The 23,787-nt window shown below is 41.2% G+C and overlaps 1 protein-coding gene across 2 annotated transcripts in view; it reads left to right on the forward strand.

Moving 5' to 3' along the window:
* The first annotated feature begins 711 nt into the window (after positions 1 to 711).
* Positions 712 to 23,787, forward strand: part of ube2o (ubiquitin-conjugating enzyme E2O) — a 39,798-nt gene continuing 16,722 nt past the window's right edge. For both annotated transcript variants that reach the window (XM_034688380.1, XM_034688381.1), the window contains exons 1-2: positions 712 to 1,291; positions 23,578 to 23,637. In XM_034688380.1, the coding sequence (XP_034544271.1) occupies positions 839 to 1,291; positions 23,578 to 23,637 (513 nt within the window). In that variant the 5' untranslated portion in view covers positions 712 to 838. The remainder of the gene's footprint in view (positions 1,292 to 23,577; positions 23,638 to 23,787) is intronic.

Raw genomic sequence — 23,787 nt, forward strand, 5'->3', positions numbered from 1 at the left:
CACTCTTACCAAAATTGTTTATTTGTAATAAAAAATGTTTGTTTTTCTTTCTTTAAAGAATATATGACAGTTGTTCTGATACTATGTAATTCCAAAAAAAAGAGTGTAAGTGATGTCAGTGGTGCATCCCCAGTACAACTCCTCCCACTCCCCACCACCATCACCACACAAACACACAAACACGCACACACACACACACACACACACACACACACACACACACACACACACACACACACACACACACACACACACACCACAAATGTACCTGGCAAGTCGTTTTTCCAGAACAAATGAAGAAAATGTATAAATAAAATATATTTAAATAATAAATAAACCATCAAATAGAACCATAAACCATTACATATTTACACAAATAGTAAAGATCTTCATCTTAAAACAATGAAATGCATTGGAGTTATTTTATTTGGTGTAGGTTTTAGGAATGGGCCTGTCAGCCAAAAAGTATGAAAAATATTAAGGGAATCTATCAAAATAATAATTTATTTACTTGATGTACTATCATTAAGAATACACGTTACATTCAGAGTATATTTCCTAACATTCAAATCAGAATACCCCGTTTTGTTGAACTTTTATATTGAAATAAATGTCTGTTTTTTTCTTCCATAACTGACTTGAACAAGTGTTTAACAGACTGTAGCTTACTGCCACTCTGTGGTTAAAGAGGGTACTACGTGATGACGCTCCCATACTGCGCTAGTTACGCAGCATTCCGTAGCGACGTACACACGTGCACCTCGCTGCTTCCAGATCACAGTTTTTCATTCCCACCGTCATCCTCGCGCTCCAGAATCAGTCCCTGACAACAGCAGCGATGGCGGAGCCCGTAGCATCGGATGCGGCGGCCGCAACGGACGCAACTGAATCAGTAGTAGCTGCAGCATTCCCGGGCCTCTCTCCAGCAGCCAGCCCGGGCTCGGAGCCCCACTCTATGGCTCTGTCTCCCACAACGGACGGCTCCCAGCGGCTGCTCTTCTCCCACGACCTGGTCTCCGGGCGGTATCGCGGCTCTGTCCGGTTTGGCCTCGTAAGGATGATCCACGGCGAGGAGGATTTTAACTCAGACTCGGACCTCGACGATGGCGGAGGGAGAGGCGGTGGTGGCGGAGGTGAAGGCGGCGGAGGCGGAGGCGGTGGAGGAGGAAGAGTCGCGTGTGGTTCGGACACTGAGAGCGCTGTAGACTCCCCAAGTCGGCCTCTCGGTAGGGGATTTGTCCGCGTCCAGTGGTACCCTGAAGGAGGAAAGCAGGATATCAAAGAGACAAAGGTACCACACGCCGGCGAAAGTGTAAACTGTTTACACTGACACCTAGCTGCTCCTGTAGCCTGACATGAGTGCTGCTTTGTTTGCAACGGACTGATGGGGTGTTTTGGAGGAGATGCAGCCGACTTGCTAGTCAGTCAGGGATAATGTTCATCTAATCCATCTGCCGAAAACGCACAGCCTAGCTCGCTAACTGGCTAGCATCCAGACACTCATGCTAGCTAGCAGTTTAGCTCACAGCCTCATGTTACCCTGCTTGTGCAGGCAGGATGAACACAGTTATTTCACCTGTCTGTGTCTGTGTAGCCATCAAAACATCAAATATACACCCTGACTGAGCAGCTAGAAGCTCCTCGTGTGAACATGCAGCTTTTGGCAGGTGCACGTTCCTGCTTTATCGGACACATTGATTAGCTCTTCCTCCTCTTCAGCAGGGTGTGACTTGGCCTGGAACCAGACATTAATAAAACATGTTGATAAGACAACAACTATCTTAATTTACCATTTGCCTCAATACACTCTCACATTTATATCCCGTTTAACATTAGTCTGACCTGTGAGTGACAGTACTGCACTTTCATCTCAAAAGCATCCTTTAGATTCAGTGTTAACTCTTTTCATCTTGTCATTATTTTTTTACCAGAAAGTTCTACCATTTCCTTCATAAACAATGTTATCCACGTCGAGCTTCCAATTAAGATTAACACTAACATTTAAATTTAACTTATTGTGACATTTGATTTATATCTGACATTAATTATAAAAGCAAATAATTGCTTGTTCCATCTTATCAGCTCCTAGAAATTTCCACTATTCTTTATTTTTGATCTGTTGCTCAGATAAAGCAAGCTATTTAAACCATTAGTTGTTCTGAAATCCTCATGCAGCAGTCAATCCAGATTTTGTTGCGTTCTCTGGGACTATTTGTCATTATTGATCATTCCTCTCTTATTGTCTCGAGTAATTGCTTGCTCCCTAAAAAGTATACGGGTCACCTTCAATTAACTGTTTCTGTCTGTCACAAGAGTCCAAACTCAAATTTAAAAAAATCACTGACACTTGACTAAAAATAAAAAAAGCAAATAATCACATTTGAACAGCTGGGAGCTGTGATTTTTTTTTTACACGTTCCCCTGAAACTAACAGTAAAATAAAATGTGTGAAAAGACTCTATGGTTTAAGTCATATAAATTCTGCTTGTGCAGTCAATTAAGTAACTTCAATTTCTTGGATCAGTCCTCAGATTTAGGTATTCATTTTGGTCACACACTCGTTGTTTTGACTGCTGTTTCTTATGAAAAACACAAGACCAAGAAACACAGTTGTTTGTGTGTTTTATGAACATAGTTGTGTGTTTGTTTCCTTTTTACAACTAAATTTCTAACTTGCATGGAAATAGATAATCTGTTGTTGTCTTTTCTGTTGTGTCCTCATGATACTCTAGATTGTCCCTGTACTTTGTCAGAAAGGGTCACTGGGTTAAATGAAAATCTCATGCAAGCTTGTTGTAGAGACCCAGGATGCAACCAGAAGAAGGCCTAATTTAGAACCTCTGTTTCCTTGCTTTGTGTTTTGGGTTAAATGAGTAAAGTTCTGGTCTCAGTGTCATTCAACCTCTGCCACAACAAAGGCTCCGGTAAACAATGCCTGCAATGTTTACACACCACCAGGAGTTACTGCTGTGTCATTACTTGTCATTTTTTCCCAAAGAATCTAGTGTTTGCCCGTGTGCACATGTAGGGATTGCACTCTGTAGTATTTCTGTTTGCTGTGGATTGTGACTTAGTACGTGTGCATACAACAATGTCATTTCTAGTTTGCTTATCAGCGTGCTCCACATGCCCTGTCTCAGCAGGATCCCTCTCTCTTAGTTGCATATATCCTGAGAGCATGGTGAATGTTTTAATCAATAATTCATGATGATTTCCTGCAGTGTGCAAAGTTGCAGATCTCCGAGATTATACTTCCTCAAAATCATGACATGTTTATTCTGCGGGGCGGCATCTAGCTTTATATGTTGTCTCTCTGGAGCCATCAGTGGAGGCAAAACTAATTCCTGAAATTCAACACAGTTGTCAGAATTTCTATTGTGGCTATTAAAGCAGCATTTTCACAGCAGTATTCAGTTTTTTCACAAATATTTTCATTTTCTTTTGATTGTCCTGCTCAAAGATGGAGATGGAAGCATGTCAAACTGAAACGTAAGGCCGCTTTTAGCATTTCATGGTGAGGTGACAGACAAGGAAGTTTATCTGTTTCTTGCAGACTGAAAAAACATCATTATCTGGACACCACACACAAACTCCCAACAGAGATGATCTGTGTAAGGAGGGGAGATAGCAGGCAGTACAAATACTTGTAATGTGATAACCCTTGACACACTTTAATTAGGGACAGTAAAATTAAAGCTCAAAATGACTCTCAGACTAAATGCTGCTGAGACCCAGTCTTCACTCTCCCGCTTTCTAGCAGCGTCTCAAGTGGTTGTTTGAAGTTCATTTAGTTGCCTTGAAATCTGAAGTAGTCTTCTGATAACTGCATCAAGTTATTTCATCTCTGTATAACTATCTCAACAGGAAGTGAGGGGGCTGTGATCTGCAGGTATTTACAGGGGCATCTTAGCTGTTCTTAGCTGCTTTGCTAACAGGGTGATCTTTTTTGTGTGTACATATTCTGTACTTATAGTGTATCACATTTACATTATTAGTTCTGTATCATCGTCTAATAAAGAAGGGCGCTGTCAAAGTTTTTCAACTTTTTATCACTTTAAAATGTCACCTTAACTGTACCTCGGCGAAAGCACACAGGACCAGATGTTCAGTTCTGTGTTTTAATAGAAAGAGACAGTTATTGTTACATATTCCTTTAAGGACAAAGACACTGCCTGTACTCTGTTTTTTTGAGTTTAGATCAAGATGACTGCTGTCCTCGCTGTAGAGCTGCTGCTCCTTACAGCAAGTTACTGTTGTCAACTTCACATGAACACCAATTCACACATTAAACCACATGGAAGAGAGGGATGCTGCAATGTTCCTGGAGGATATCAGGTTATTGATGGACAACTTTTAGGCATTCTGGTGTATCGATCAGTTAGCGATAAAAAGCTTCCAGCTAATTCTCCTTCTCAGTGTGCTGCATTGTTCTCTGAAGTGACCCTGTGTTCAGATCAAAATTAGCTTGTCCAGATATGTCTGCAATACGAACAGCATCATTTCTTGGTCCAGTTCATACTAGGGATGGGCCTTTCAAGGCAAAAGACTATTCGATAATCATTGGCATCTATTCGCCGATTATTCGAATAATCCCCCCTCGCTCTCACAAACACACACACACACACACACACACACACACACACACACACACACACACACACACACACACACACACACACACACACACACACACACACACACACACACACACACACACACCCGTCCCATTAAAGGTCCGTTTGTGTGGCAGTCACGTTAACCAGCAACAGGACGAGGTGCTGCTCGTAGAGGGCACTGACAGTGTCCGTCTTGATCTTTACGTCAGTGTTTCTGTGACGAAGTGTGTTTACATTTTACAGCCATGCTCAGTCTCTGGAAATACATGTGTAGTGGTGTAAGATTCAGAAACGAAGCAAATTACAGCGACTGTTGCTAATGTTTTCTTCTTTTGCTATCTAATGCAGTTAGCATTCTTCTTCTGTTATTTAATGTGGCTAGCAAACAGCTTTAAGACGCTCTATAGCGACCGTCCGTGGGAATACCGTATTACAACCGTATGAAAAATGTAATTTTTAATGTGAGAAAATATTCCTAAAGTTTTGATTTTCACAAAGTGAACCAATATTTGAATATTCAAAAATCATGTCCCACCCCTAGTACATACAAAAGAGTAGCACCCAAACCTTCTATTTCTGGTGAGTCTCAGTTTCACTGTAAATAGTAAGTTACACAGAAGCTTCCCTCTGCTTACTTCAGCAGTATGATCCTGAAAAAGAAACAGATTAATTACAGTTAACAGGCTTTAAGCTTGTCAATATAAAAACATCAAACTCTAAAAAGTAGGGATGAAATGTTATCAAAATATGAGAATACCTCAACAAGTCCATGGTACGATATTTATTGCAATATTTAGATATGATTTGCAGAGTGGCTTCTCATAATCTTCGTACTCGCCTATGTGTAGGGCTTGGCTGTCACCTCTTCTCCTTTCTCATGTATTGACACAAGGAAACTGAGATGCTTCCACACGTCAGATTTAAATGCTGCATTGTGGAGCATCCTCAATTACAAAAACCTCCCTCTGTTCTCACTCGCTACTAACGCCGGTGTCTGCCAGTTTCATTGTACTAGATCTGAGGAATGAGAAGAGCGCAAAGGATATTGGGCACACATGGGACAATGGTCTCTGTAGTTCTACTTCCCTCTGCTCTGCTCCACTGCAGCTGAAACAAAACTACACTTTCACTGTCACACTCTTGTTCTCGTGATGTCATGAAATTGACGATACTGTTGCATCCCATATATAAATAGATAAATATTTTGTCTCAGTTTAACTAATAACTACTTTTTGATACAACCAAAGCTCTTTTTGTACTTTCTGATTACATAAATAGCTGGATTCTTGACTTTGACATTACACCTTGCTTAACTTGCTGCATTGGGCTGTCCTCAGAGAGCTCTGTTGCTGCAGCACAACCTTGATACTTCCATCCAAGGACAGAAATACATTGCAGCAGGTAGTTAGCACCGGGACACAATGAGGTCACAGGCAGTGCAGGATAAATCAGGGATGTACCTCAGTGATCAATCACTTCATTTATCTTAACATTAATGTATGCATTGCTGTGACCCCTCAAAGTCTCTCACGTTGATGTAGACCACAATCTCCTCCTTGGCAGCGGTAACCTTTTGACTCGGAGGACAGAGCAGGTGGAGGAGGTTGTGCAGCTATAATGATGACGAGGAAAGTGCAGCAGGTCTGCTGACTGTACTGCAGAGAGAGAAGACGTTGTGAGGAGGGGACAAAGAAGGAGAAAGAACTGCAAAGTAGAGGGAAAGGTGTGGGGGAAGAAACTGGCAAGCAAGCACTGAATACCAATTAAAAATATCACCTGGATCTTTAAACTGTAAGGGGAAATGAAATTAATGAAATTAGACTAAATTGAGTGAAAGGCTGGACAGGAAAGGGAGTAATGAGACAGGCAGACTGATTGGTATTTGGTAGCAGATGGATGTTATGGTAATGTGCTCGCTTTTAGTCCTTGGAATTTGAAGTCCCATCTTCTGCTTTGTTTATATTCTTCAGGTGTGCTGCTGCATGAAAGCAGCACAGTAGCACACCTCTGCCTGTTGGAACGCCCTCAAGTCAACAGCTTTAAAGTTCAGTCCTGAAGCTGCAGTATCCTGATCATTCCCGCCTACAGTTGCTGTGATTTGTGTTGTCATAAATTCTTCATGCCTGCTTGCAGGTCCATGAACCCACCGTCACATTTAAAAGGATGTTTAAAAGCTGATATCGTTAAGTTGTTAGTGACACGTGAAGTCATGGACAGTTGATTCAGTTAACTGCATGAATCTTTGTACTTTCAATAGGAAAAGGTATTAGATAGTAAAACTCATTGAGTGTAATGCTCTGTGGAGTGAACAGGGAGACCCCTGGGGATTCATTATTTTTATCTTGTGCCTTTATCTTCTTCCTGTTAGTTTCTGTTCTTTTTTTTTTTTAGAGAGACACCACCTGCTTAGCTACTGGGATTGTTACAACAACAGTTTGTAATGTAGGGGAGTTTATATACAGCTAATGTTAGCAGAGCCAGTACCACCAGCCTTCTGTCCTCCTCACAGGTTAACACTCACATGGCAGGGCTGGTTACACATCCCTCCAGTGAAGCGGTTTCATGCCAGTTTAACAAGACGCAGCTTATTTATAGCGCCATCTCCATTTCCTAGATGTAAATACTGCCAACCCGCCCGCGCTACAAGAAGCCATCTGTCATCTGTGTTTTTTTCATCTGGGTAGTAGAGCTTGGCAATGAATCAAGTTTTTCCCCGCGATCATGAAAACAGGATAATTGAAATTAAACAATTACTGTGCCACCTGCTGTTTGTGGAGCAGCACTCTGCCTCTTCCCTCAAACAGCTCCCACTTTAGCTGTTGAGTGAGGAGGAGAGGGGTCCACGGCCAGAGCTGGACTGGCAATCTGGCATACTGGGCAGTTTCCTGGTGGACCACCACACCTAGGGGCTGCTAGGTTGTAATACCATTATCTCGAGCTCTGGCTGAATGGTGGGTAAGATCTGAACAATGTGATCATACGTACTATGTAACTGGTGGAAGAGTTCAAATCCTTAACTTTATAATACCACAGTGTAAAAATACTCTACTACAAGTAAAAGTCTTGTATTCAGTTTAACAGTGAAGTACTGATGCAGTACCTGGTCCCTGTAGGAACTATTGTTAAATATGACTTTGTTCAATTAAATTGCAAGTGAGATGAAGGAAATGCAAGTTTTGGTGCATAAAATATATGTAATGTATAATTTATTATACACAATAGTCGTGTTCAGTGTTGGGAGTAACGCGTTACAAAAGTAACACAATTACAGTAATATATTACTTTTTGCTGTAAGGCAGTAATGTAATGCATTACTAATACAATTTTGGTAATATTATACCCATTACAAATGTCAGTAACACGCGTTACAATAGATTTTCTGAGGTCGGCGGTGGCACCATCGACAGAAAATGCAACCTTTTATAACAGTTTGTCTAAAATCATAGCCGTATCACATAGAGACTTACTGTAAAAACCAGACGCCCTGTGAGAAGCTTAACTTTCTGGTGGTGCTCTCAGTGTGTTTCTGTGACATCCAGAGAGTTTTCTATGCCTCTGAGAAGATCGGTGTATTTTCAAAAACTACCCCGATCCCGTCCGTCCAAACCTGAAGGTAATCCATGACGATTTATGGATAAATTTGATTAAAATATGATTATTCCTACAGTTCATGGAGCTAATAGAAGGCTGCCATGTTTGTTTTGGACGGTCAACCAATCAATGGCTGTGTCTGTGATCAGATGACCCCTGGGGTTGTCTCAGACCAATAAGAGATATGGGTCTGATGGCTGTAATCACACTGCCTGGTCTTAAGATGGTCTTCCTATGATTTCTATTATACCCTTTAGTGGTCAGGGAGTCCTTTGTCATTGTTACTTATTGTATTGCGCCATGACCCTTAACTGTGCCTATTATATTAAGTTGTTAGTAGCCTTAGGGCCTACACAGTCATCATGCTATACCACATCACCCTTCACTGGATTTATAATCAGCTCAATAAACTATATTTTAGCATTTTAGAATGCTAGTCATATTTCTGCAGTTATTTTGGTGAAAGTAACTCAAGTATTGTAACGGATTACAATTCAGAGACAGTAATATTGTAATGTAACTAATTACTTTCAAATGGCAGTAACTACTAATATATAATGTATTACATATTAAAAGTAACTTGCCAAACACTGGTCGTGTTACACAGTTGTGATCTCAATATCAAAGTTATCATGATGATGATTATGCCATCATTGAACAGCCATACAAGGTAGTAGAGAATTACCTTAGTCAGTGATGGATTAGGTAGTACATATGGCTGGCATTTTGGGCCAACAGTAATAAAAGTATCAATTATTATTTTTTTAGCTGACTAGCAATTCTGGTGCTAACTAGCAAGGGTGCAGTGTTTAATCATTAAATTGATTAACTGCACATCCCTAGTCTGTACACGCCACATGGTAACACATTCTTGTCTTGGTTTGAAGCGGGCACCGACACTTATGGAAAGTTCAATGACTCTTGTGTTGGCTTTCTCCTCTAATCTTCTAGCGTCCTCCTCTACTCTGCTGATCTGGGTCACACAGCACAGTAGGAGCAGCATGTATCAATAAGGCTGTTAATGATGGCTTTCGTCCCCTCTTTGGAGCATCAAATAAGTAATAAAACTAAACTCTAAAATATGAATACTTGGGCAAGCATTTGTAAGCTAACTGATAACTGCTATGTTCAAGAAACTTTTATTGGACATGTAGTTTGATTTTAGTTTGACCCATGTCCTATATTATGACCTGGAGGAAGTGGGCTTAATGACCTACTATACTTCAACCAGTTAGCAGAGTGAGCACGAAATATGTTGGCTTCGCTTTTAGGGTGCTATTATGTCATCCATCTTTTTATACAGTATGTGAAGAACACTAAATGAGGCAGTTTGACATTGTAGAATTAGAGTCTTCTTATCTTTTGCCTACTTGCCAAAATACCATTTGATAGTCAGTGGCATTTATTTGACGATTATTCATAATATGACCTCTCCATCACCGACACCTTCCTTGCAAGGCAAGGCAGCTTCATTTGTGTAGCGCATTTCATACACAAGGGTGTGCTTTACATTAAAACATTAAAAGAATTGGAAACATTCAGACAGGCATACAAGAGCACAATTATAAAATGACAAATATAATAAAACATAGAAAAGAAAAGGATAATTAGAAATATATTAAAAATAAAATTAAAATTTGCATTTAAAGTGAGTTAAAATAAGCTAAGATAGGAAGGCAGTGGCAAATAAAAAAAGTCTTTGTCTTTGATTTAAAAGAGGTGAGAGTTGGAGCAGAGTTGGAGCTTGAATGCAATCACAGACAAGGGCTGAACAATATTCCATAAAATTGATATTGCATTATTTTCTACTTCCTGCTAAATATATTGCAATGTGAGTGAACACAGTAGAAAATTCATCATACAATCACAATAGTAATGATTTAGGTCTTTAAAGCTGTGGTTGATAGTCAGATTTAGATATAATTTTTATTACACTGGTTAAAATGATCTTTATTTTCCGATGGCAATCAATACATAATGTGTTCTTAAAAAAGAGCGAAAAAAGCTGCCATCTACAGCTGGAGTACACCTGGGAAACACCATCCAATCCCTGCCATCAGGAGCCAAATTATGAAAGCAATCAAATCCCGTCCTGCCGTTCTGCCCGCCTCCTGTGCGTACATTTCATGTTTGTGTTTTTAACTTTCACTATGATAATGTTTTGGTGTTTTCACACCGCTAAGTGAGACATGAGTTGACATAGTGCAAAACACAAACGATGTGCTGAGGATCGGTTTTGAATCATGGTCGCGAAATCAGCGGCGCTCGTGCATGTGAGTGGGGGCGTCGTTTTGGAGGAGCTCCAAGGGGAGGGGGGGAGGGGTTAGACGGAGTCTTGAGGACATGCTACATTCAAATTCATGCTTTTTTTCTGTGACTACCAACCCCAGCTTTAAGTCAAATAGTTCTGGGTGGAGCCCTCTGACAGAAGAAATAGAGACAACATTGACTCACTCAACACTGCATTGCAGGTGTAGACAATAAAAGTATATGCTCCATGGGACACTCGCACTGTTAACGGTCCGTTTGTTTGACAGTAGCATTAACCAGCACTGGGGCGAGGTGCTGCTGGTCTCAGGCACTGGTTTAATTGAGCGTGTGTCTTGACCTTTCTACTGGTGTGTCTGTGACGCAGAAGCAAGACTTGCATGTTTACATTTTACAGCCTTGGGCAGTCACTGCAATGTTCTCAGTTTCTGAATCTGACAGTGCTACAACCATATTTCCAGCAACTGTTGCTAATGTTTTCTTCTTATTTTGCTATTTACTGCAGTTAGTATTCTCCTTTTTTAATGCAGTTAGCAGTCTTCTTCTTCTTCTGTTATCTAATGCAGTTAGCTAACTGCTTTCAGTTGTGCTACAGCCACTGTCTGATGAGAGTGCAGCATTTGCAACATTTGAAAATCATGAGCCATCCATACTTGTTGGTTAGCATTCCTTCAGTGTCAATTCTTCAGAAGGGCTTTTACAGATAGACACATTAGCAGTGGAGGAACTTTGCTCAAAAGTAGGAGTGGATGGCTCTTAAAAGAGCTGTTGTGGATGTGTTAGTGCACTACTCGCTGACTTGCCATGGGACACTTCCTTCTGCGGAGAAGAAGGCGGTGAAGGTCTCCCTCACCCTGATGGCCTCCCTCGCAGCGTTGTTTGCAGCAACTCGTCTCAGACCTGGCAGTAGCTCAGCTTCAGCAACTGGGATGCTCCCCCTCATCCAAGCTGCCTGAGTTGTCTTCCGGTCTTCCGGTCTTCAGGTATGATGCAGCGATCACCTTAATACCTTCCATTATTCGTATGACGAAAACAGTGGAATGAACAGGCGGTAACTACCGGCTTTTATAGGGGCAAACCACTCCCACTTCCCATTTTGCTTCGTGTTCAAAGGAGCGAATATTCGCTCGATAAAAAGTCAGACGCGATGATATTTGTGCGAGAAAGCGCCGTGAATTTTTCGCTCTCGTTTGGTGTGAATGCACCATCAGTCACTTGTGCCAGGGGTTGAGAGAGAGAGCACTGCAGATGCTGGACGCTCTGACCGCAGGGTGACTCCCATCTGTCAGCCTTGCCCCGCCCCCTGCTTTCATCCAACCAACCACAGCAGACTGATCTCACCCTGATGACCCACCAAATAGAAACTCTGGACTGCTTAATTATATACATGTCGGTTCACAGATTATTTTCTTCAGATCCCAGCCTTCTACCAAAATGATCACAGAAAATGTTTATCAATGACATCCAAGCTTTGAGCTTTCCAAAAAGGATTTCAGCTGTGAGACTATTGAGCACTTGGAAAGAGACTCACTGTATTGCTGCTGAGATGCTTTTAAGGTCCAAGGCTGATATTGTTTTTCAAATAGCAGCATTATTAAGCCCTGGAGACATGATTCATCTTATGTTGAAAGGAAATGTTGACTGTTTTTTGTCACTGGGTTCACATCATATAAGACTTCCCTCCAAATTTACAAGATCACAATTTCAAGGAATAAAAAATGGGTGGAAAAGCATCTTTCTGCAAAAGAAATGAACGCAGAGATATGCATAATACGCTTGAATCCTGCAGCTCTCCATCTCCTCCCATGTATTCTCACCACGAGTAGCTTATAGCAAACACTGTTTGTGTCTGGTTTAATCAGCCTACAGTGCTGTGCAGTGGCTGCAGCTTTTCTCGACTGAGCAGACTCTGATCACATTAGCCATCTCTATTTATTTAGTCCACACAGGTTAATTTACTTAGCACCTAAGCCATTTGTCCTGTCAAACTCAATCTGCAGACGTATCTGTTTCTAATCATCATATCGATCTGTGCTAACCCTCCACATTGCACATTTCAAATATTTGACATGATGATGTAGATGGGTGCTTTTCTAAAATGGCTCTCTCTGGCTTTCAACCCCAAAGTAACAGCCAAATCATCAATCACTTTACAATATTCAAAACAGTTCTTTTTGCTCCAAATGTGTACCGTGCACTCCTTCAGATGAGGTTTGATTAGTGACATGGATCCCTCAGCACTGTTTGCTCAGGAGTTGTCTGCAGGTGCTCGAGTGAGGCTGGCAGACGTCGGTGTAATCTGCGACATTATGCTGCTGCCAAGGCCCACCCAACAGTGCTGTAGAGCACAACAGAGCCTGAGTTATGGCTTACAGCAGGTGCCTGTCAGGTGCAGGAACACACACAATAAAGCAACCACAAAGGCTCCACAAGGCAGGTTTCATCTTCAGGCACTCAGGTTTTGTATGCTTCCTCTAAAAACAAAAGGCAGCAGCTCAGGTGCTGTGTGGTTGTTGTTTCATCATGTCTGTAAGTCAAGCTCAGACTTCATTTGGAGTCTTGGTGGGATGCAGAAGTGTGAACTTTTTCATAAGCTCAGGTAGATAGGATAAGTACATTTGGAGAAACAAGCCAGGGTTAAAAATTCACAGGTAGCAAACATATTTTGTTTTTCTTCTTTGCATTTGATTCATTAATTGCTGTAATAAATAAATGAATGTAATAAAAATAATCTAAATTTAATTGTCTCCCACACTTCCAGTATGTCTAGTTTCCGTTTCTGGGTTGAAGAGCCAAGTTCTTTCAAAATTTTATATTGATTAATATCTGAGTAATCGCTTTACTTCTTTATTTCTCGACACAAAGGCATAATTTAAGTAAGACAGAAATAAACCCAGTCATATCAGGAGGGCTTAAAAATGTTCAGCTGCTTTATTAGCTCTGAAAATGGGCTCGAGTTGATAAGATAAGATCGAGTTCTGTCAGTAACGGGACTGGATCATATCCTGACTTGATGTTGGGTCTTTGTTAATAATTTAACATAGAATATGGTCTAGACCTGCTATGTTTGTAAGTGTCTTGAGATTAGTGCTGGGCGATATCGAAAAGGATGTTATCATGATAACTTTTTTTTTATTATTATTATTTTATGAGTGAAAGTTGAAGAAACCAGACGGTTTGTTAGCTTGTATCTGGGATTTAGTAGTAAATAGCCAAAATATCTGAACTAATGAAGTTTCGTGGCCTTCCTTGTCGAGCTTGTTTTCACTCTGCTTTGAGCTGGTAGATTTTACATTTTCTTCTGTGTCACTGTCGCTCCTTTCAGCTGTGTTTACGCTCCACTCCAAATGTCTTTAAGCCTGCCTACCTTTTACCCTGCGACATGATTGGCTGCTCAATGCCGACTCCTTCTGTTTAAGGTTGGGTGGGAACGAGCATTGAAGACACACAAGCGCCCCCTCCCATTCCAGTGGTTGGGGGGTGTAATTACAGGTTGAAAATTGGCAACGTTTTTTTGTACATTTGTTATATTTATATTGAAAAAAATTATATCACAATAATTGTCATTTTCATTTTATCGCCCAGCCTTACTTGAGATAACGTTTGTTGTCGTTTGGCGCTATGCAAATAAAGATGGATTGATTGATTGATATCAATCCCATCTATGACACTTTCCATAAAACGTATCATTGTGTGTTGGTTGATGTCTGTGATGAAACAAGTTCAGTCAGACAACTCATGTTTACTTAAGATAAAGTTTATTGCAGCATACAGTATTGTGTTTGTTGTAAGGGCTCCGAACCTCATTACTCTTGTAGATTATTTAAATGCAGACACTGAGAAGTAATGAGATAGGACTAACCCCCCTTTGGAGCCCGCAGGTGGATGCCGGGGAGGAGGTGGGTACGAAGTTTGCACACAGCACTGAGAAGGACAGCAGGAGCACTGGCAGAGACAGGGAGACATGCAGCTTAAATTGTCAACCAAATGAGAGGATGTTGAGATCAGCTGATAGAGATGATGACGTGTCAGTATAAATCAGCGCAGATCGAGTTGTCTGCCTGAATTAGCTTGCATGCGTCGCTCCATTTGTTGCCAGAAATAAATAGAGTTCTTCTTTTGATAATCTACCAAGTTATTTGATGTGTATATGGATCAAAGGAGGCCTAATATGGAGCCTTGTGGAACACCACGCTGTATGTGGCTGTTAGATAAATTAAATTGTTTTCTGTTAATATGGTAGCTTTAAATTGATTGAGCAACATTATCAACCCTATGAACTTGAAGCTAACAATAGGTTGAGATCCATGACATCTAAAGTTTTGGACTCCATATGTAAGATAATAGTGGATTCCTTGATGTCTAAAGTTGTTGCTATTTTATCAGTACATCGTCCTAAAAATGGATATTGAAGATTACCCAATCAACATCTTTCTTCATGTAGAATCTGATTAGATGTAGAAATATGTATTATAGCAACCTGCTGCTGAAACCGCCAACTTTTCTAATGAACAGCAGAGTCATAACCCAAACAAGTTAAGCTCACTTTCTGTGGCTTTCAGTCTCATAACCCTTAGTTTAACCCAGCTTGACCCCTAGCATAATCCACAAGTTTTTATCAGAGGATGTTTACTCCTGCATTGTTGTACTTCAACTCATCATTAAGTCAGTGGTTATTTTTAGCCTGTTGACATTGTAGTTTCTGCTGTGGAACATCTGTGGCAGCATGTCTAACAAATACAAGCCTGCCAACAAATCCCCACTTGTACAGAGTCTAATTACCACTTAGAGGGTGATGTCAGCAGCTTGTGTTTACAGTAAATCTGATATGACAGGGACAAAACATGACCATCCATGCCCATCCTTTTCCGAAGCCTCTTCCTCTGAATCTTCCATCTCCCCTGATTTCTCCTTAAAATCCCTCTATTCCTTTTTCATTGCTTCCTCCTTCCTCTCTATTCCCCTCTGAACCCATCCTCTTAACACCAGCTCCTCCTCTTCCCCCAACGTGTTCACCTCTGTCCATCCCCCGCACCCTCAGCATCCCAGCAGACCGGTGTTGGAGAATGTTGACGTAATAATGTGCAGCTGACTGGATGATCGTCCAGCTCTTGCCCTGAGATAATGGATCTCATTTCATCCTCTCCTTCTATGTGCACACACACACACACACACACACACACACACACACACACACACACACACACACACACACACACACACACACACACACACACACACATCCACACGAGTAGACTCTAAAGTGACTTGACGAGCAGCTGGAGCCTACATCCATCCCATCAGCCCTCTTTCCTCTTCTTCCTCTGTCTCCCTCCCTCATCTTCTCAATCCTCCCTTTTTCTACTGCAGTGTTGGCCCTGCCCAGCCTTTCTCTCTGTGCTTCTCTCTCTCTCTCTCTCTCTCTCTCTCTCTCTCTCTCTCTCTCTCTCTCTCTCTCTCTCTCTCTCTCTCTCTCTCTCTCTCTCTCTCTCTCTCTCTCTCTCTCTCTGTCTCCCTCTCTCTCTCTCTGTCTCCCTCTCTCTTATGTTCTTCCTTTTTTTTTTTTTTTCTATCGAACTATCTGCTGTGTTTTCTATTTCTGGCTCCTACTTTTCCCGTTCCCTCACTCTTTCCATCTCTCCTGAGATCCGTCTCGATCTCCCACTTGTTGGGTTTGTGCAGCGTCTCCTTTGTGCCTCATTCTCTGCTCATCTTCATTTTCTCCCCGCCACACCCCCTTTCTTCCCTTCCCAGCAACCCAGTCTATTGCTTCATCTTAGTGATCGACTCTTGAGTATTTTTCACCTAATTCTCATCTCCTGCTACCTCTTCTTTTGTTCTCTAGCTTTTTCTGACCTTTTCTCAAGCTCCCTTGTTTCTACCGTTTCATGTGTAATTCCTTTTAACGTAGAGTTTTTTGCCTTGCAGTTCCTGATGACTTTTTTCCTTTCTTCATTTATTTGTTCTGTTTCATCTCTGGAACAGCACAGTGATAATTTTGCTCTGTTATAGATACTATGTGCTGTCAGTCCTTTTGTCATTCCCTCATGGTCTCTGTGGGTAAAAGGCCCTGCACCAGCTTTCTTCTTAATAGAGCTGTGCACCCTTCCTGTGTGTCCCAATCAATAGCCTACAGTTAGACAGCACTGTCCTGCAGCAGAGAGGAGAAAGCGTCAGGGTGCGAGGATTGATTCATCTACAGCTGTTTATAGGCATGTCAACCAAGGTTGCAAGAATTTGTCATTGATTAGGATTTTATTTCCTTGTTGCCTCCTTTCATTTACAAAAAGGCATATATTTCCTCTATATACATGTATAGAATACAGCTCTTTATCATTGCTCAGTCATTGACGCAACCGCTCCATTTAGTTCAGGAAGTGCAGCATCATGTTAGCCACCTAGAAGGCTGTTTACAAAAGCATATCTTCTGACCAATGGGAAGCCAGCAGGAGATCAGTTCTCCAACATGTGTAAAATAATGCACAGGAGTGTGAGAATATTGAATGTGTGAAGCTTAGGTCTCTCTTAAAATATAATCCTGACTCTTAAGTAAAGGTCAGAGACCTGCAACAGTTTAATTATTTTAACCCTTTAAACCACTTTTAGGCCTACAAAGCCGTTTATACTCAAGATAGTTTGTCTGGAGAAACACTCAAAGTAGCCCTCTGCTCCAGTAGCATGGACTTTAGGGGGTGTGTCCACTGCCGGCGTTTTTTAGCACTGGCATCGTTGGTTTTCTATTCAAACTCCGTGGGATTCAGCATTCTCAGCGCTCAGTGCCCTCAGCGCAAAAAACGCTCTCAGCGTCAGCTGATTTTTGTCGGAGCGCTCTAAACACTCTCAGTTGAAAATAGTTCAACTTTTGGAACACTGCTGCGCTCATCAATGTCACTTCTTGATCACCGGCCAATCAGAATCAAGAAGGGGCATACAGAATGTTGTGATGACTCAAGCAAAAACCACGTCTGGATTGCTCTGTGCAAAAGCGAGTCCTGCAGCACAGATCACGAGTTCCGCGCGACATTCACTTCACACCAGCTAACTAAAGAGATCAGCTCCTCTGATGCATCTGTAGCAGACATTATTCCTTTAATCGCAGCACTAAAGAGTCTTCTAAGAGGTTAAGACAGACCACGGAGTGAAAACAATGAAAAGTACACTCTTAGACACGTTTCACTGAGATCTATTCGGATCCTCTGCACTTCATCGCGACTATACTTGATCCGCGGTATAAAGATCATTACTTAGATGTGTGAATAAAGCAGTGTGCACGAGAGATGATCCAGGCCACGATGGATGCGGAGAACCCGCTCGGAGACGGAGAAGTGCACAGCGCAGGGGAAGGAGAACAGAGCGGCCTAGGGGCAGGGGCGTGCTTTTTGACCGGGGTGGCCCAACTGAGGCTCTCACATAGGCAGTGCGTTTACAAATAATTAACAGTTACCCTTTCTGTCATCACAACATAGTTTCATTAAAGTATTGAACAGTTGTTATATTCCCTTTGACTTGACTTGGTTTTCGGCCTTGGTTTACTCATTTTCGGTTTTTGGTTTCGGCCAAGAATTTTCATTTTGGTGCATCCCTAATTTAAAGCCTATATTTAACTGAAATGCTGCAAAGACAACACATCCAATGTTAAACCCATAGACTATGAATAATGGATGTAGTAACGGTGACGTCATCCATCTGCTCCTGAGCGCTGTTTTGAAGCCAGTTGACGGTGGCAGCTATATTGGAAATGCTGAACTCAGCCAGGCAGAGTGTGACGTAAAGAGGCGGAGTTTGATCCTCCTAGCCAACAGCTATGTGTTCCTGTCCGGGAATCAAGTCAGTCATGTCCTTATTTGGGCAAAAACTCATAATCTCAATGTCTTCTGAGCTATTGCGCTAGAAAAAAATTCACCCCCCCTGTACAGTGTGTGCAGATAGAGAAATTAGCTACGTAGAGCCAAGCCATTTTTTGGACCAGGCTGTAAACATGTTTATTAATGCTGCAAAGATCGTCTTTTTTGAATTGGTGTCTATGTGGTTTCTGGTGTTTCTGCAGCCAGCCTCAAGCGGATTCTAGATGAATTGCAGTTTATAACACTTCCGCATTGGGCTTCATAGTTTGAGACTGGAGGTTGCCGCTTGTTTTACCCTAAAAAGTTGTATTAATTGCTTGTTTAAATTTGATGCCGGCAACACGTTCATTCTGTTTTATTAACACAGTGTTTAAACTTCTTTGAAATGGGGGTTGTATATGACAAATTATCAATGTTCTCACTACCTCACAGTTAGCATATTTCCTTTAAGTTCCTTCAGAGTGAAGGGTGTGATCCAGAAGGCCTCTCTACTTGACAGTCTGCTCACCTCCTCTTGGATGAGCTCAAATTATTTTCAATTCCCCAAAACTCTAATGATGTAGAAGCAGAGCCATGATCGCCCGAGGCAGAAAACCGCGGCGCAGGATGTATGCTGTATGATGACTGAATCTTTATCATTACAGACTGACATTTATCTCTATGTTCATTTTGGACAGTATTTCCCCTGTTTCTGCTAAAACAGCCTGTTTGTTTGACTGCCTCTTGTGTGTTTTATATTAGATGTCTTATATACTTCCTCATCTTTCTGTATCATCTATCCTGCCTGTCAGAGAGGAGAACAGGCGTGGCACCAAGCTGCAGTCCTCTGCAGTGTCTCTTTCTCCCCCTCTTCCTCCTCCTTGTGCTGCACCTGATTTGTGACTTGTGTTAATTAGGCCGGGAAGTCAAAGCAAATACTGCCCTCCATCGATCCCTGTAATCAATCCGGCCTCTTCTACCTTTATCAGTCTGCATAGGGAGGCAGTCATGGTTGTGTTCTATCTAGGAGCAAGATAGTGACATAAACACACGTATCCATTCATGCTCTCTCTGCCTGTGTCTTTTTCTATTGTTGTCTGACTCCATGTCCACCACCTCCTCTCCGCCTCTCTTTTTAGCATCACTACACAAGCCAAAGCAACAGTCAGCTGCTCTGTTGTAACCCAACTGATCATTTTGCCGTGTGTGTTGATTTTGTCACCCCAAGAAAATTCTGTCTTGTGATAGGTTAAACATTTACAGCTTCATATGGTATGATCAGTGAGACGGCACTATCAATCCTCCTCTATCTATGGTCTGATCTGTCGATGATCAGTCCCACTGCAGGGATATGCTAATCCATATCAGGATTTAGAAACTGAGTGTAATTGATGACACAGTTTGGAAAGTATTGGGAAATTAAATTTACCCTAATCAAATGCCGTGTATGAAAGCCATCCAGTCATTATAACAGCTGGTTTACAGCAGATTGACTTCTCGGTCATCAGTGGTGATAACAGTAAAGGTCTTGTAGTGATTTTCAGTAGTGTTGGTCAGAGTGAGACCTGAGGTGTTATATTGCTGTAATGCTCTCTCTTTCAGAGTGCTAAATGGTATTGATTTAAACGCACTGTTTTTTTAACTGAGGAGGAAATACTACAGCAGCACACTGCAGCACAATGCTCTGAAAGAATATTAATGAAGGCGTGCTGTGAACGTATGTTTGTCGAAAAATAGGTTTGGTACTCCTCAGCGTCTCCAAGCTTAAAGATTTAAATGGGGAAAAGACAGGAGTGTGTGTGTGCGTCTATGAGTTCACCCTTACCCTCAGCAGCAGAGACATGAGGACCAGACAAACTGCTGCTGTTTTATAGATTGCAAGGGAACATGGCGACCCATCGATCCTAACCCCCCACACACACACACACACACACACACACACACACACACACACACACACACACACACACAGACACACAGACACACACACACTCCTCCACTCCTCCACTCAGTGGCGCTTCCTCTCCCAGAATTCAGTGGTGTAATGTTACAGCAAGACAGAGTAAAGTCCTGGAGGATCCAAGTGTTTGCGTGTGTGAGTGACATCTTTACACAGAAAAAGAAAGACAGGATATTATGAGTAAAACCAACACATAGACAGCACATAGACATAGGCATTCAATTATTGGATGTGATGCTCAGGTATTTTTAATTCAAATTGGTCACATGTTTTAAAATCATGGTCAATGCCTCACACATGTCCATATAACAGCATGTCCTTCTTTGACTGTGAGTTGCTCTAGATGATCATGATGTTGGATATCGTTTATTGGCACCATGCTGACTTTAGAATAGAGTGTGTTGGGGCCAAATTTGCATCAAGCCAAATTTAAAATGCTTACTGTTCTAAGATTAAGCACTCAGATAAAAAGAAATGCAAGATGTTCCTTTAATTCTTGCGTTGATTTTAATGTTTTGGTTAAAATTTGCAAAAAAATTTTTTTTGCAAAAAATCAGTGAAGTGATTGTTGTCTTATTTTTATAAGTATAACAACAAATAGCTTTGTAATAACACCTCCAAAGAGATAAATATGAATTTAATCATCATACCTTTAAGTCCTTTTAAAGCGCAAACATCAACACATATCACCATCTATAAGATACCCACCAACTTTTCAGCTGACTTATACGTGTGACATGAGTGTCTAAAGGGTTTTGTTATAACATTTTTCAATCATGTTTTAAGTCTTTTTTTAATGTAAATTAATTTACATATAACTGCAAGTGTCCATTCAGTCACCGTCTGCTGAATTGAGTCATACTTCATCAGCCTTTGTAATGTCAGTTAATATCACATCATTTTTCATAGAATCCATTTGACACTGCACTGTGATTATATTATGATTTACACCCCTAACAACATTATCCACTATCCATGTACTTAAGATTGGCCACTTTAGATATGACAGCACATTTACAGTGTATTACAAAAATGTCCAAAGTTGAAACTGCATTCTTCATTTCAGTTTTATAATCTCGGCTTCAGCCTTTAATCATCCACTATTGTTCAGTCTGCCAACATTTTGTCCTGCTCCTGTTTTCCTGACTTTAGTGAAAACTGTGAAAGCCTGCTACTCCCAGTCATTACTTAACATGCAGCAGGCCTCCATGGTTTTAATTTCTTCGCTCTCTTTACTCCTAATTACATTCTCCTCCTCTACCTCCATCTGTCTCTGCCCAAACTCAGAGGCTCTGGCTGCTGCTTCAATTCCACTTTTCTGTGTGCTCGCTGCCAGCAGAGCAGATTGTGTTATGGATGGTAGCCTCCCGCAGGTATATTTTTATTCAAGATATTCCATCCATCCATTATCTATACCACTTATCCAGTAAGGGTCACAGAGGGGCTAGAACCAACCCCAGCTGTCACTTGGCAAGAGTTAGGGTTCACACCTGGACATGTCACTGGCCATTTTACATTCACATTTTTCAACCATTGTTCACATATGGCCACAGTTTTGGGGTGGCTTCTTTCAGATAAGCAAATACAACAAAGACACTGAACTAATTTTCTGTAACAGTGGTTACTCTTTCCTTTTCTCACAAACTGTTTCTTTCTCTGATGTTTTTTGTTCATGCTGTTAGACCTGTTTTTTGTGATTAGTATGCGCAGGAGGCGGGCAGAAAGGCAGGTCGGGATTTGATTGGTTTCATAAATTGTCTCCTGATGGCAGGGATTGGTTGGTGTTTTCCAAGGTTTACTCTGGCTGTAGATAGTGGCTTTGTTCCCCCTTTTTTTAAAGAACACATTATGTATTGATTGCCATCATAAAGGTCATTTTAACCAGTTTAACAAAAAGTGTATCTAAATCTGACTACCAACCCCAGCATTAATAGAAGTAAAAACCTAGAATACAGGGATGCAACATTATCCCAACATCTGAACTTCACATCCTGAGCATGAGGTCTGAAGAAAATGGCTTCAGTGGAATATGGTTAATTTACTGTAAATCATGTGTGATTTTAGCACACTAGTGAACAGCCAATAATAAAGACTGATGAGCTGTACAGATACCACAAGGAGTAAAGAGCAGCAGTGACCTGTGCTAAATCACAGGGTTCCTCATTCAACTTGATGCTATTTTTTTCAAGTAAAGATTTATGATTTAATAATGTCAGGTTTAAATGCCATTACATTTTGTCTAATGGGATCAGTGAGGCTCAAACTGATGGCTCAATTTTATGCCTGAGTCAGTGTTTAAGAAGGAACACTTGGGTGTGAAATTCTTCCCCGTCACTCTGTTTTAACCTCTATCAGGTCAAGTAAAGTTGATGATCTGTTTTTCTGATTGGGTTCGTAACGCTCCTCCTCCTGTTTTAGAGGTAGACATAACTTAAGCTAATAGCCTCAAATCTGAGGTCACATTTTGAATCAAATGTTGCCAAATGTCTTGTAGGATAGTGTGGCGAGATGGCGTTTTTTATCCTAAAGGTCAACAGTCAATTCTGCTCTGAAAGAAACATTTCAGTTGATAATAAACAAAGGAAAAGAGAGGGCTTCCTTTGTCAAATATTTACAATTAAAAAATATTTTCTATTAGCTTCTGTCTAACTGCTATTCTGTGGGAAACACTTGTCAAACTCTGAGACTGTAATTCTTGTTAAAACGCTGTTTTTCTGTTTGATTGTGAGGTAACTGGTGTAGTGACGCAGCAGAATTTAGCTCAGGAACAAGGTTTCCCTCTGGGAGCTCAGCTTGTGCCAAGTTTAGCTCAGCGGCTCCTGTTTTCTGCCCTCCATCTCTGCTGGCTTGTAATTCTTCCATCAATGCTGTTGTTGCCTTGTCCGTCCATCAGCTGTCAGTTCTCTAGCTGCAAACCACTGATTCTGTTTCTATGTGTTTGTTAATAATCCAGAGTGAAAATATGTTTGCCGAGTCTTGCAGTGATCATCACATTGTTGGATTCAGCTGTTTGGATGGCAAAATAATCTGATCTGCTCTCAGGGGGCTTTGCAAGTCTGCTGACTGTGCACGCTGCATTCTTCATAGCTGTGAGCAGGGACACGACAAGGCTGTGACAAATCATATCAGTAATGCTGTCATGCTCTAAGTGTGACTGTGATTTATGCGTCGATCTAAATTTCAGAGTTCCTCTCCTGGGTTCCTCATAGGGTCAAGTTATAAGAAAATAATGATGTTATTTCAGCAGCAAACTCTGCAGCAGCTTCTGATTGTGTAGGATTTCCATAATATTAACTTTTTTTTACTCTTTCCCCTGCAGCTGACACTTGAAGATCGGTCCATAGTCATCAGAGACATCGTGCGACGAAACAACTCTCATGTAAGTTAGTCCCTTTTACTTTTTTTCTCTTACTGTCTTGTTATTTTCACCCTTTGTTTCAATCAGGCCTCTGTCTTTGTCAGTCATGTCACTGCTCTCTTGTATTTGATGCACCAGACATGCCTGGAATTGTATCACATTGCAACACTT

Source organism: Notolabrus celidotus, chromosome 7 (assembly GCF_009762535.1).
Source record: "Notolabrus celidotus isolate fNotCel1 chromosome 7, fNotCel1.pri, whole genome shotgun sequence".
NCBI classification, from domain to species: domain Eukaryota; kingdom Metazoa; phylum Chordata; class Actinopteri; order Labriformes; family Labridae; genus Notolabrus; species Notolabrus celidotus.